The sequence below is a fragment of the Salarias fasciatus genome, chromosome 6, assembly GCF_902148845.1.
Source record: "Salarias fasciatus chromosome 6, fSalaFa1.1, whole genome shotgun sequence".
Lineage (NCBI taxonomy): Eukaryota > Metazoa > Chordata > Actinopteri > Blenniiformes > Blenniidae > Salarias > Salarias fasciatus.
Genome location: NC_043750.1, coordinates 31706019 through 31720300, shown reverse-complemented (window position 1 = coordinate 31720300; position 14282 = coordinate 31706019). Strand labels below are relative to the sequence as shown.

The 14282-nt window shown below is 43.9% G+C and overlaps 1 protein-coding gene across 3 annotated transcripts in view; it reads left to right on the top strand.

Moving 5' to 3' along the window:
* Window positions 1–14282, top strand: part of sorcs1 (sortilin-related VPS10 domain containing receptor 1) — a 188696-nt gene that overhangs the window by 102009 nt on the left and 72405 nt on the right. For all 3 annotated transcript variants that reach the window (XM_030092968.1, XM_030092969.1, XM_030092970.1), the window contains exon 3: window positions 7227–7326. In XM_030092968.1, coding sequence (XP_029948828.1) covers window positions 7227–7326 — 100 coding nt within the window. The remainder of the gene's footprint in view (window positions 1–7226; window positions 7327–14282) is intronic.

Here is a 14282-nt window from a genome sequence, read left to right as displayed (position 1 = left end):
GTTTTAAACACGTGTGTAATAGCATGCTAATGGAACACAAGGAGCTTCAGAAGGATATATATATATATATATATATATATATATATATATATATATATATATATATATATATATATATATATACATATATATACATATATATATATATAGTAGGATGAATTGTAGTTTCTCTTTGAGTATAGAGAAGAGGCAGGGAGTACAGTCATGGAAACTTCTGTAACTGTAATTCAGCTACTAGTTGATTACTGGCAAATATGCTCCATCTCTGCTTGTCTTAATTGTTAATTCTGTTTATAAGGAGCTACATGTTCGTACTGCCACTTTCTAAATAGCGAACAGCTGTAAACATGAAGCATTACATAAGGATTTCTGCTATCGTGGAGAGAGCTGATGCACAGCTGGACTGGTTTGGATTTAACAGGCATGATGAACTTTTACATTTATATGGACAAAAAATAAACATAGGAAGGTAATTTAATTTAAAATGATTTTCGAAAACAGCATTTTTAAAAAAAATTTTCCAGGACATGAGACATGCTGACTGTGTTCGTACGTGAGGTCTTCTTTGATTCCAGAAGTTCTGGATTTGTGTCGTCTTTTGACTGAATTCCAACCCACAGTTTTGTCGACGATAATAAGATGAAAAAAACAACCAAAAGAATTGACTTTAAAGGCTGCGTTGGGATTGAAGCCTGTTGTGTTTGTGTGTTTGCTGCTTGGAGACGACCTCTTTCTGTAGTTGTTTGAAGTTTGAGCAGAACTCGAATGATAAAAAGTTTGCTGTAACCCAAATAGACACACCTCTTCTACATGTGGTGACATGGAAACTTCTGGGACTCGAAGACAACGTTGTGGTTTACCACATGTTGAGAATACATGAAGATTAATAAAGACTGTTGCTAAGAATCTGTCAGACACAGCTCTGTTTAATGTAAATGACTGACTCTATTCTGCACGTAGATGATCATATCTAGGCAGCACAAAATCATTTTGAGTTTTTTTTTGTTTGTTTGTTTGTTTACATCACTTATAAACCTTGTATGTGCACATGTTGATTCTAGGGCCATTCGAAAATACCGATACTGATATTCCAACTGAGTCTGTCTGTCCGTTGTGGTAGACTCAGTGTAGCGCCAGTTCTCTATTTAAGGAAATGAAAAGATGTGATGAATTTTCAATTCAAACAATGCCAACACTTTCATCTTTCTGGGCTGATTAATAATGAAATAGATAAAACAGCCCAGTACTCAGGTAACATAACCAATTTGTCCACCTGAAAAGACTTCACACTGAAAAGCTAGTGGCTCCACCTCCAGAGAGACCTGAAGACCAGAAACCAACTGCTCAGGACACCATCAACACCAACATGCTGGGACTCCGCTTTGTTATTCCAACTCACAAGTGGTCCAGGGTAGGGCTATAGAAAAAAAAAAAGCATAAAAAAATCTAATTGATCGATATCAATAACTATTGAAATACCACACAAACCATGTACCACGTAAAAAAAATAAATTACCAGTAAAGAACAAAAATCTATAGGTGAAAGTCAACTCCCCCTTCAGTCCAGCATCACTGTGGGCTCGTTTTTTTTTTTTTTTCCCCTCTCATTTTGTGCTCCTGGAATAGCTGCAAACCGGTGGTCACTAGCTGCTAGCCGTTAGCCACTAATTGCTAGCCCTTAGCCGCTAGCTGCTAGCCAGTATCCGCTAGCTACTACTGCTAACACAACAAAAGCAAAGCAACCTCATTATCGGTGACGGAGCGTGCCTAGGTCTGCATTTGTAATTGGCTGCAAGGAAGTAACGATTGGTATTAAGCTTCATGATAGGTTATCATGAAAAGAAAAGCTAAATGACCTGTTTTTCCTTTTGCACCACACGTCTATCTATCAATATATTTTTATCGAATTAGTTTGAAATATTCCAGGATGTCTGGATAATGAAGAGAGCTGTTACTACGTCTTTCATCGGGGCTCAGCGAGTGACCCTACGATCAGACAGATGAACATTCAGAGCTGCCAAATCATCTGTCACATGTGTGCTTCGGCTCTGGTCTGCAGTCGGAGCTCCCAGTCCTCAGATGGCTGCTGAGACTGACATCTTATGAGGCACGGAGCCAGCTATCATGTACTTATTGAAAACCGTGTTTGAGAAGTGTGATATAGCAGGCAACACCTTTCATATGATAAGTTGTCGCTATGTTACATATTCAGTGCTTTATTACATATTCAGTTCTTTGCACATGTAGTTAAAGCTATAGTGCGTAACTTTTAAATGTCTATGAACGTCTGTTTTAGCCAAGCCACTACTAGTGGAGATGACAAAATGCAGATTAAGCCGATCGGCTCCTCTAACATGTCGCGGGATTTTTCAATATATATATTTCTTGCTTTGCGTGTCGACCGGCGACATTCCCGCGCTGGCGAGCAGGAAATTACGCATTTTACGTCACAACAAGAAGGGAGGGGGAGGACGCGCAGAGCGTCTCATAGCAACAGGCTCAACTCAGACATAATGAGGAAGCGGCATGGCGGATAATCCAAAGAAACGGCCGAGAAAGAGTCCTGGAGTGGATCCTACCACCAGAAAAAAAGCCTGGACGGTTGGGAGAAGGAAAGTGACCGACGGAGAAGGCAAACTTGTCAGGTACAAATTAGCAGGCACCTTGTCTCCCGTTTGTAATAAGCTATTTGCGTGTCTGTGGCAAAAAAACAAAAAAAACAAAACAATAATTACCTCTTCGGAAGAGTCCGTCTTTTTTTCACCAGCTGTCCTGATTCACACACAATAAAAACCGTTTCCAACGGTGATTGGCGCTGTGGAAACGCGAATCACTGTGGCAGATTGGGGGGAGAGGGGGAGGGGGGGGAGGGGGGGGGGACACCAGGGTGTACGTCATGTGGAAGCGCCGGCTTTATCGTTGTAAGAACGCAGAATTCCGCTAGAGGGCGACCGAAGTTACGCACTATAGCTTTAATTTGGTGTAACAGCGTGAAGTTTTTGTTCCTGCATCGGTTTCTCGTTTCTTTCACCATCCAGTCGTCACTCACTTTTGAAATAACTCACACACTGGCTAACACGATGCTAATGCTACCTGGAAACTAAAACATATCTTGGACTCCTTTTTCTGTTTTCTTGTAATGTGATGTAATGTTTCATTTAGAATTATTGATCCAGTTTGTTCTGTAATCTGGCAGATTATGTGTCTGCTGAGCTCTCACAACTCTACATTTCAATAAAAATGGTTTCTGCTTTCTTTCCAGCATGATTCCAACATAATTCAGTACGGTCTGCAAGTGTTACTTGCTTTTCTTTTTCTTTTTTTTTTATTGGATGATGTAATATACAGAAAACCAGAAATGCACTCTTTGTGTCCATTAATGCATCCTGGGAGGTCCAAACAGACCAGATTAATTTATATACACAGCACACTTAAAGCAAATAGAAAACATGCAGGAGTTATGTTAAACAGCCATTAAAAGGCAAGGAATGGAGAGATGGGATCATGTTTTATTTATATCTGGATGGCATCTTTAAATCTAATAATGTAACATCGGATGTTATTAATTCTGCGGCACAGCAGCAAAACAGTAGACTCCTTTTTACCAAGCTTATTTGTCAGTTGGGGTAAGTTAAAGATGAATCCCTGGCATCTGGGACATCCACAGTGAGCCTGTCCAGATCGTGGAGGAGATGCACGGCAGAAATCCTCATAAATAGCGACTGCACTAAAAGCTGCAGATCTACAGTTGGTGACAGAGACGAAGAATCGAACCTGCTCTCCTGCACCGTGAGCAGTCATCTCCAAAACAAGCGGCTGGGTTCAGTGTCTCTGATATGCTCCGTGGAAGGATTGAAGTGGAGATAGTGGATATAAATAAAGCTCTCACGTACAGATATGAGCTCAGAAAAATGAGAGGAACAGCTGTTAAATGTGTCGTGTGTGAAGGCGTTTGTGAAGCTGGGCTGTCTGCGGAAAAAAGAAATGCTCGTTTCACTTTAGATGCTCATAATATTTGAATACCCCGCAAGCAGTGTCTGAGTCAAGACCAGTATCTTGAAAATATGGTCTTCAATCCTGCGTGGAGTCCAACATGTTGGTGGTGAAATGATCAAAAATATCAGAACATTACAGCATACATTCAGAATATTAAAATAAAAACAATTCGATTTGAGGTTTGATGCTTTTCTATGTAGAGTTTGCATGGTCTCCCTGTGCATGCCTGGGTTTCTCCTCCCACCGATTAACCTGACTTGAGGTTAGTCTCTGTCTGTAAATACCCCGAATGCGACTGTCTCTTTTTGTCCTGTTACTTTAAAAAGAAAACATTCATCTGATGTGTCTTGTTTGGTTTGTCGGTGAAGTCACATTAATCACTGTTCATGATGGAACAGAAGGTTTTGTTTTGTCTTTTTTTTTTTTTCAAACAGAAATACGAATAATTCAGCAGGATGAATGTACCAGAGGGGAATACACATCAGTAAAACTGTCAAGTTAGCTCCAATAAATAATCTTTGTTTAGCCTCATGTAATCTCCTGAATGCAAAATATAATGCAGCTTGACTCATTTTTTTTCGGTATAGTTTAGTATCTCTGGTGACAGTGAAAACTACTTTGTGGTTGTAGTTAATTGTTAATGCATTTAAAAGCAACTCAATATTTAGTGATGATGATTACAACTTGTCATTTGTAAGTATTAGATTAGATTAGATTAGATTAGATTAGATTAGATTAGATTAGATTAGCCTTCATTTGTGTTTTTCCTAGTTGTGTTGAACTTTACAGTTACTCTCATCTTGTGTTGCTGTAAGGTTGCATCAGTCAGTGGGAGGAAGATGCTCCATAATCTCCACAGCTCTCAGACAGGAAGCTAAGTGCTATTATCCCAGTGCAGCATCTTTCCAGGACTGACTTCAGTATTTCGGTAAACAAGAACTGAGTAAAATAGTTGGCAACTTCATTGCAGTTTGACTCCGTTGTACTTTTCTTTTCTGTTCATAAAGTCACTCTAGAGATCTTTATAATATTTTGTTCGGTTCACTAAGCTGTAAGAAAATAAAACTGTGAGTATTTATTTGTTTGTGGTGAAGCCTCCACTTCATTTCTTAAGTGTGCACTTAAGATTTTGTATTCTGACTCGATTTGCTCCCATTAAGGCGGAAGAGCATTAGTAATGTCTGTCACTGATGATGGCTGATGAGGTCTGGCTCATCCCATAATCCTGAGGGGAGAGACGAGGTCAGGCCAGTCAAGTCTGACAATACCAAACACTGAACCGGGAAATGGTTATGCTTTTACTTTATTTTATTTTATTTAATGTTTATTGTGGATGACGATGCTCCACAACCAAGAGGCTTTTTGCTGAATCTCTGAGTTTAGGAGGAGAGGAGGGCCTTCAGGGGTCAGGGCTGCTGCACACATGCACGGGGACCTGGTTTTGAACTCACTTGACCTTTTTAGCCATCAATTTTCCTTCCAAGTGTGTAAAACAGAAACAAATGAAACTGTGCATGTGTGTGTGTACATTATTTATATAACAATAACAGCTAATATTAGTGCCATTCGTCATGCTCAAGAAATTTCGTCATTTTTCCTCCTTCATTGCGGCTTCCTGCTTTATTCTTCTTTAGTCTTCCCCTCCTGTTGTTCCAGGTAATTCGCCCCTTCTCTTGTGCTTCCTGCTCTTCTGCCAACTGGTCCCAGATGAGTCGACGACAGCAGTCCAACTTTGCGGAAGAATACGGCCATCAAGTATTTGAAAAGAGCCGTCACTAGATTTCCCATAAGACGCCGGAGAACAACAGGGTCTGATGCAATGGAGGTCATTGTCTCCTCAGCAGAGTGGAATCAACAAACCCTGCAGCCGCTCCCTCAGCAGACGGGAAGCAGCGCACCTTACGGAGTCTGATTTTGCAGAGGAGGAGATGGAAAGCAGCTCTTTATTTTTTGGAGTTGTCCAGCGATTTGGGAAACCTTCGCTCTTTAATGGTCGGTTGTGTCCACCTTCGCTAGCCTCTGAAATCTTCAAGACTTGAAGTTGAGTGTTTTTTTTAAAAAACAGCTTCCCGCACAGACGCATTCTGAACGGCTAAAAAACAAGCCCACTCCTCTGGTTCTTCCTTTGCTGTATTTATTGTAAGTAGAATTATACCACGCTGTCAGTCTGACTGTTCCTCATGTTTACCTCAAGAGAGTGATTTTCTGTTCCTTGACTTACAAGGTTTTTTTTTTTGTTTTTTGTTTTTTTTTTCTTGTCTGGAGAGATTTTGCTCTTGTGCTTTGTCAGTAACAGATTGTTTATTTGTACTTTGTCTTCTGAATTGTGCGTTTGGGTCTTCGCACGGTTGACGAGACTGCTGCTATCTTCTTACTGCTGTCACTGTTAGGGAACCACATGCTGGTGTAGTGTTTTGCATGCTCGGCTCGCAGTGAGAAAATACCTGGTCTGAGTCCGGCTGAGGGCCTTTCTTCGTGGAGTTTGCACGCATGGATTTTCCTCCCACAATCCAAAGCTCTGTTTTTGAATTTGAATTTAAATGTCCTGTTGGTGCGAATGTCGGATGGACTCATTACAGTCAGGGTTGTCAAGCAGTCTCCAGTCCGGCCCGCTAAATCCACCAACCGAACTGTAAATATTTCAAAGAAAACATTGATTGCATATATTTAAAATACATTTCTAGCAGAGTAGCAAACACAGCACAGCACTGAAACCTGAGCTGGGATATGTATCAGTGATGTTGCCGTTGAAAGTGAGATACTTTACTGCCATCAAACTTGTCTCGAAGCCATGCAGTCAGGATGAGTTTGTAAAAAGTTGAAATTTCAACTTAGAAGTGTTTCAGGCACTAGTTTGCCCACCCACTCAAGATGAAATCTGCAGGAACTGAATGTAGTAATCACACACAGTTGATACGATAGAAAACAAACAACGAACAAGACAACTTGAAAGTGCAAAATATAGAATAAGGGGTAAAAATCTCGGCAATAGAATAAAATTCATATTAACAGGTGAAAACCGTCAACTCACTTGTGTGGTGCTGTTAGAATTGTACATATCTGTTTGGGTGGTTGCTGAATGTTTTAAAACGTTCTGTACCCATGGCCTCTGCTCCCGCCGGGCTTCATGTTGCTTCGTCACATCATCCTCTCCCCGCTTGCTCGGGAATCTCAAGAGAGCTCATTTAACCGCTCAGAATGCTCACCGCACCTCTCTGATTACATTTCAGGTCGACCGACTATGGCGCCACGTACCAGAAGCTGAACGACAAAGTGGGAGCGAAGACGATCCTCAGCTACCTGTACGTGAGCCCCAACAACAAGAGAAAGGTACGGCCCGCCCCGCCCCGCCCGGCCCGACGATCCGTCCGGACGCGCCCGATGCCGAGTGACTCATCGCTGTCCGCCTCGCGTCTGTCTCTCCTCTGTCGCTGTCCACAATGTCAGGAAGACGCACTGAAGACTCGATCATTTATTAACACGCCCGAATCCACAGGGGCAGTTAGCCGCGAGCGAAGACGCCGCACTCTCTCTGATGAATACAAATCAATTAGAAGACAGACACAAAAGGCGGAGGTGAAAGGGCCTCCGTGTCCATGCCCTCCGGATTCGGGTCCGTTCATGGTTTACAGCCATCTGTCTCGTTTCCCAACTCCCTCCACATGCCTCTAATCAGGAGGAGGTCGTAATTTCAGTTAATTACCGTTTAATAATGGCGATGAAATGCGGCCACACCTCCGCTCTTGGCCCCGTCCACCCACATGATTCGGATGGCTGGGGAGTCGGAGACTGACACAAGCGAGGTCAATAAGATGATGGGGGCTGCAACCCGAATGCAGTTTGGGGCTAAAAGAGGCATAATTACAGCAGAAATACAACAAGCAGCAAGACCATGAACAGAGAAGCTTTCATGAAATATTCGAGGTTACCATTTTAAACAGTCTTAATATGACGCCCCCTTCATCCAACATCCTCACATAACAAGTATTTCAGTGTCTCACCCAAAGGCGCTCTGACAAACATACAGGCTGAATGAGGGATCGAACCACCAACCTTGGAGTTTACAAAATAACCTTTTTCCAACTGAGTCACTGCACACTTATCAAACAAATGTCTTGGAAACCTCAATAATCATCTACAGATGTATCAAAAGCTCATGAAACATTTAAACGGAGATCTGTAGAACAGTGCTTTCCTTCAAATTCTGGGCGTCCAGCTCGAAGTCGAGGGCCCGTTTTGACCAGGCCAAGAGAAAACTCATCTTTTTAGAGTTTCCTTTAAATGGACCCTGAAAAAAAGCAAAATGAGAGGCATTTAAAAATCTAGCAAATCCTTTAAAGAACACCCATTTATCATGAAATCTCTTAGTGTTGTGTTAGTGTTGGTGTTAGTGTTGGTGTTGGTGTTGGTGTTGGTGTTGGTGTTGGTGTTGGTGAGGGTGTTGGTGAGAGTGGGTGTGTCCACCAGTGATGCCTTCACTGTGACATATTCAGCAAATCATTGATCGGTACAGGTCTGCAGAGTTTTGATTTAGAGGTGGTCTGAGAGAAGTGCTCATCACTTCAGTCAGAGAACAGAAACGGTCCAGTCAGTTCTCAGTCTGCACTGCAGGCTCAGAATCAGAATGTTGGACTGTGAACAATCAACTGATGCAAAGTTGCATGACACGGCCATATTGAAGTGTTTTGGTATTTTACACTGTTAATTTGCATTTTTGATATAACCAACCTGTACACAAGTTAAAACACCTTATGGAGTCAAAGCTAATGTCTGTGTTCTGAGATTAGCTGTTATAAATAACAGTGCTCTTTCTCTCGCACAGCGTTTCTTAAGAGTAAATTCATCATTTTGCTACTTTTGTCCATAACGTTACATTGGTAGAGTGTTAATAAATAATGCATAGAAGCATATTTCATAACAGTTCAGTCAGTCTTTTATGATATTTATGTTGCTGATTCAAGTCATTTTTGTGTCAAACTTATATGTTTTCTCCAGGAGTTTGCTTACTTGCTTTATCTGAGACACAGAATCAGTCAAACCTGGAAAACGGGATAAAATATCTTCTCAGTAATGGTGCGTTCACACCGGACGCGTCGCGGGCGTTGTCGACGCTTCGGACGCTTCGAAGCTGACGCTTGTGACGCTTCAAGCACGACGCTTGACACCAGGTGGTCACAAAGCTCGCGACGCTCGCGACGCTCGCGACGCTCTTGACGCGCGTCAGTTTATTGGCGCGTGGGAGGCTGATTTCTGTTTCCCGCTATGGCGGATCGCATTAGGAGAGTGGCTCGGCTTTATTTGTTAAATAAAGCTGGACCGCGTCGTCGTCGGAAAAGTCGCTATTGGCTGGTCTGCTCCTCTCTGCTCTGACTGCAGCAGGGAGCGCTGCGCTAGACTGACCGCTTGTGAGTGCTTTGGGACGGGGAGGGGCTCACGCAGCACCCGCTGCTCATTGACGACAGCAACGAGACGTCCTGTCACGTCTCCAGAGCACCAGAGAAGGTCGCTAGATTTGTCGCTAGTTGCTTTTGACAAAAAAACGTCGCCAAGAGGCTTTGGAAAGTCGCCAGATTTAGCGAGAAAGTCGTCAAGTTAGCAACACTGGCCGGCCCGCATCGGGTGCTCGGATCATTCATAGTGATGTAGCACCGGAGGGATCATCTCTGATTGGTTGACGCGCAGCGGCAGCGCGTCAAAAGTTCAGTTTTCCCAACTCTCAAAAAGCGACGCTCACGACGCTCCTGACGCCGGGGACGCGCGTCGTGGGCGTCGACGCTCGAAACGCTCGAAAAGCGACGCTCATGACGCTCCTGACGCGCCGCCCCGCCGCCTGCTGCTCCACGACGCTCGTCCACCATAGACTTTGCATAGAAAAGCGCCGCTCATGACGCTTGCGACGCGTCCGGTGTGAACGCACCATAATACTTTTGTTTTATCAAATTCAGGTCTGTGTTCACCACTGGTGACTACTTGAATTCACTCCTCAGTTGTCGACAAAGCTGAAAAATGACAACTTGTCTGAAAACGCAGATTGAGAAACTTCCCTGAAACAAAGGGAATAAGATTTTTGATTTCCTACAGCTGGAATGTGGAAATATTTTCAACTTGATTTTCGTGTATTACTGAGATATGTACAACCTTATCTGGACTGTCGATGTGCCACATCAGAGTATTTGTGTTGTGACTGTCAGATGTCAAAGATCAAATTCCACACAGCAAAGGCGTACCAAACAGAATTTGTCAGGTTACATTTGTGATCTGGAGTTTTCAGTCTTTTCTGTAGTGTTGATGGTGAGAAAATGAAATGTTTTCCAGGATGGCCGGACTCAGTAATTGAACCATGAGTTTAAAGCCTCATTAGAGGCTCAAATGCTCTCTGAGGCAGAATTTCATGATAATGAAAATCCATCACGGAGCCAAGTTTTCAGATTGTTTCTAACAGCGATCATAACGGCAGAAAAACACCGTCAGCTCAAACTCGGCGAGCTTACAGGACAGAGCAGAGATTCCCTTTCCATTCAGTCAAGGTAAAGCTCCTTCTTTATATATCTGCATGTCTTTTATCCAAATTTACATGCCGAATGTCAGCAGATCCTATCCTTATTTTTTTTTATTTCACTTAGAGTATTTCACTTAGAGAAATGGCAACAGACCCCTACTTTCTTTAGTTTTCACCTGGAGACCCCCTGATGGGTCCCCTATTGATCAAGAAGACGGTCTGGGTTTTGACTCGTTAGTTGTTTTCAACATTAGATCTGCACATGTGAAGAAAACTACAAGACTGCCAATTTTTTTTTTTTTTTGTATGTTGATGAAAGTGGCTGTGTCTACCATTTCCTGTTCCAAAACTAGTTATTAGGCAGCGGTGAGGTAATAATCCCAGTTTTTCCCAGTTTGTTTGAATTCCTACTCAGCTACCAAAGCAATCCATCGGTGTGGCGTCACAAAAAACAGCAGCACAACAGTGAATAGCAAGATTTAACCACTTTCCCGCAGTCCGGTCCGTCTGGGTCATTTTGTTGGGGTTCCATTACAGCTCTGGTCCATTAGCGTGTGCACCATTTATCTGTTTTTTTTTTTTTCTTTCTTTCTTTCTTTTGTCCATGCTGATAATGAGTGCAAATATTGTTGCCTGGGCGAGTTTTCTCCCTTGTCTTTTTTTTTTTTTTTTTTTTTTTTTTTGTTCTTCATCTCAGTGTTCCTGTCCAGCCGCAGGAGCAGAGAACAATACAGTGGTTGTGACAGTGGATAACTTTCTAGTTCAAAGACTGTTAGTCACGGGTGCAATGCAGTGTAGAAATATGTAGAAACAAAGTCTCGCTACCTGATTCTCAGAAACTGCAGCAAAAGCCCAGTGTTTGTGGAACAGGGCCGTGTCCCAGAGGGTTCACGACACATTATCTACACAGTATTATTGTTAAATAATGATTATTGGTGTCTGAGATTCAATCTGAGTTTTTCCAGGTGTTTTGTAAAAGTTCCACCTTGTGGCCTGTTTGAAAAAATTGCCTCTTCAGTGACTCCAGAACCGTTGCCCTGTGAACGGGCGCCCAAAACGTGACGTGACCTTCCCGTTTTCTCTGAAAGACGTCGTCATCGTGGCCTGAATATAAATGAGCTCGTCCTGCTGATGTGGATGTTTCTGCCACTCAATAACCTTTTGTAGCTTTTTGCTGGTGAACCGGCCGGACGTCAGCTCAGCCACCGTGGAGCTTTAAAGGCTTCTGCAGGGGAAACAACAACAACTCACACCAGTCTTTGTCCCCCCCCCTGAAAAAATACCAGCCAGCTTAACAACTCTGAGCAGTGAAGTGATGAAGACCTGCAAACACCCTGACAGGCTGTTAATATCACACACTCACAGTACCACACACATGCACACACACCGACACACTGTCTGCTTTGGTCTGTCTCCTGTCTGTCAGCCATCACTCTCACTTACAGCCGTGCATGCTAATTACCTCCGTCTCGCACGTGCCGACACACCCTCCCTGCCTCCTGCGCCGTGTTACTAACAAAAATAAAGCCTCAGTTAAAGTGCTGCACCTCCACCAAGCCGTGAACCTCAGCACAAGCAGTTCCTGCGAAGGCCGGGAGTTCCCTGGAAAACACGGCAACATGGGAAATCATTTTGCAAGAATGTTTTTATGAGCATGCAATATTCCAATCCAAAAGACTGGATTTGTTCCATCATAAACCCACTGGGTGGACCATGAGTTCGTGCACCGCCTGCTCCGTCTGAGGCTTTGCTCGCTGCAGCCGAGCACGTTGTGTCACGGCTCTGTTCAAAGATTCACATGCTGGAGGGTCCGCGGAGAGAAGCCTCCGCTGGTTAGTCGTCGAAGCCCTGAGCTTCCGAACAGAGCCGTGACACCGCACGTCTGGAAAATGGCACAGGGTTAGTGGTTTTTAGGAGTGTAACGGTACACAAGAGCCACGGTACGGTACATACCTCGGTGTAAGGGTCACGGTTCGGTGCGTTTTTCGGTACAGCGGGGAAAATGGAAAAAGAAACAAAAGCTCACATATCAGTGTTTCCTGCAGGATAAAAGTTTGGACAGGGGGGAACGTGACGGGGGGGAAGACGAGCGGGGGGGGGAAGACGAGCGGGGGGGAGAGCGATGCCGAGCAGTGGGCAACTGCTAATTAGCCGCAAACACGGCGCTATTTTTTTTTTTTTTTCCTGTCCGTTGTCCGGGCGCTGCAGAATTTAGTGCGGGCGGGGTGCCCGGACTGAAAAGGTCTGGCGGAAACCCTGCATATGTACCAGAACATCTTTCCCAAGCTTTCCCACGCGACAGATTTACACGAGACTGGCGGGTCTTCCAACTCCACATGCTGAATCTCTCATTCCGCTTGTAGTTTCTTCTTTGTTTGTTCATGTTTGGATCTGTTTGTTCTTCTTCTTCTGTGGTAATGGTGGTCACTGGCAGCTTTTAGGCTCATTACCGCCACCTAAGGTTGTTATCAGGACTCGCTTTTTCTTTATTTTTTTACTCACTCGTGCATTCGTCATGTGATTGTGTGTAGCTACCGACCCGTGACCTCCGTACCGTGACGGTACGGGACGAATACAAATACCGTTACACTCCTGGTGGTTTTGGCTAAAAAGTTCTGTTTATGGAGCAACGGTGCTTGTAGTCAGTGCCAGCTCTCATGGCCCAGCATTCTGAGTACATCTTTTCAGCATTTCTGCCTTTTATGTGTAATGTGTAAATGTTGTATCAAAGTGGCCTGGAGACTTGGTGGAGACTAGATGGAGACGAGGTGGCGATCTGGTGGCAACTCGATTCTCTGCTGGTTGCGGAGATGTCTCCTTGACACTAGCCTCGTCTCCGGGGAGTTTCGGGAAACATGTTTGAGCCCCAGCAGGTCTCGGAGATGTCTACATCAGTAGAGGCATTGTTGTGGAGACTAATTGGTTCAGCTACAGGGGAGACGTCTCCGTGGCGTCACTGCCGGTTCTCTGAGATCTGCTGGAGAGCAAGGAGATGTTGCAGAGATGTGGAGATGTCAATGTGACATCCACACTTTGACTTGGGGCGAATTGCTTTGGAGAAATCTCCAACACATCGCCCTGGCATTGATTTGGTTAAATCCATTTTTGTGGTTGTGGTGACGTCTTCACCAGTGTGATTGGCCCTTAAAAATACATAGTTTTCAAAAAGCTGCTGTGTAAACTTGAAACTTTTTTGATACGGAAATGCAAAGACAAGGCATCTTAACCTGAAAGGTTGTGGAAACGAAGCTTTAGCGTGAATCCAAACTCCTCAAGAACACTGCACAATAGTTTGAACCTACTATATTAACTTTGTAGGGACATATTGTCACACCACATGACTTTCCAGACTCACAAACTACCAACACACACACTGGAGGATGCAGCAGGTTCGTCAGCCTGGCTCGTGCCATGTGATTACGGCTCGTTGCGGACAAAAGCCTCCTCTCTTCAACCCTGGGGTGGGAGTAAATCAGGTCTTTGTGGCTGCAAGCGAAGGGGGGGCAGATTGCAAGAGACAATGGAGGAGTGCAGTAGCGGGGTGGGAGGCTGTGAGACAGTAAATAAACTGACAGAGAGCAAGTGAGCATGGATGAGTGGAGAGGAGGAGGGGGAAAAAAGGAATGACTGAGCCAAAATAAATAAATAAAAAGAGGCATGGCCTGCAGGTCGCTCATGGAGAAAAACAGTCTGACAACACAGCAATTACATCCATTTTCATACGGTGGCTTCATACCGAGGCCGGGCATGAGGGGACGCGGCTCGAGTACACATTAGGGGAAACAAT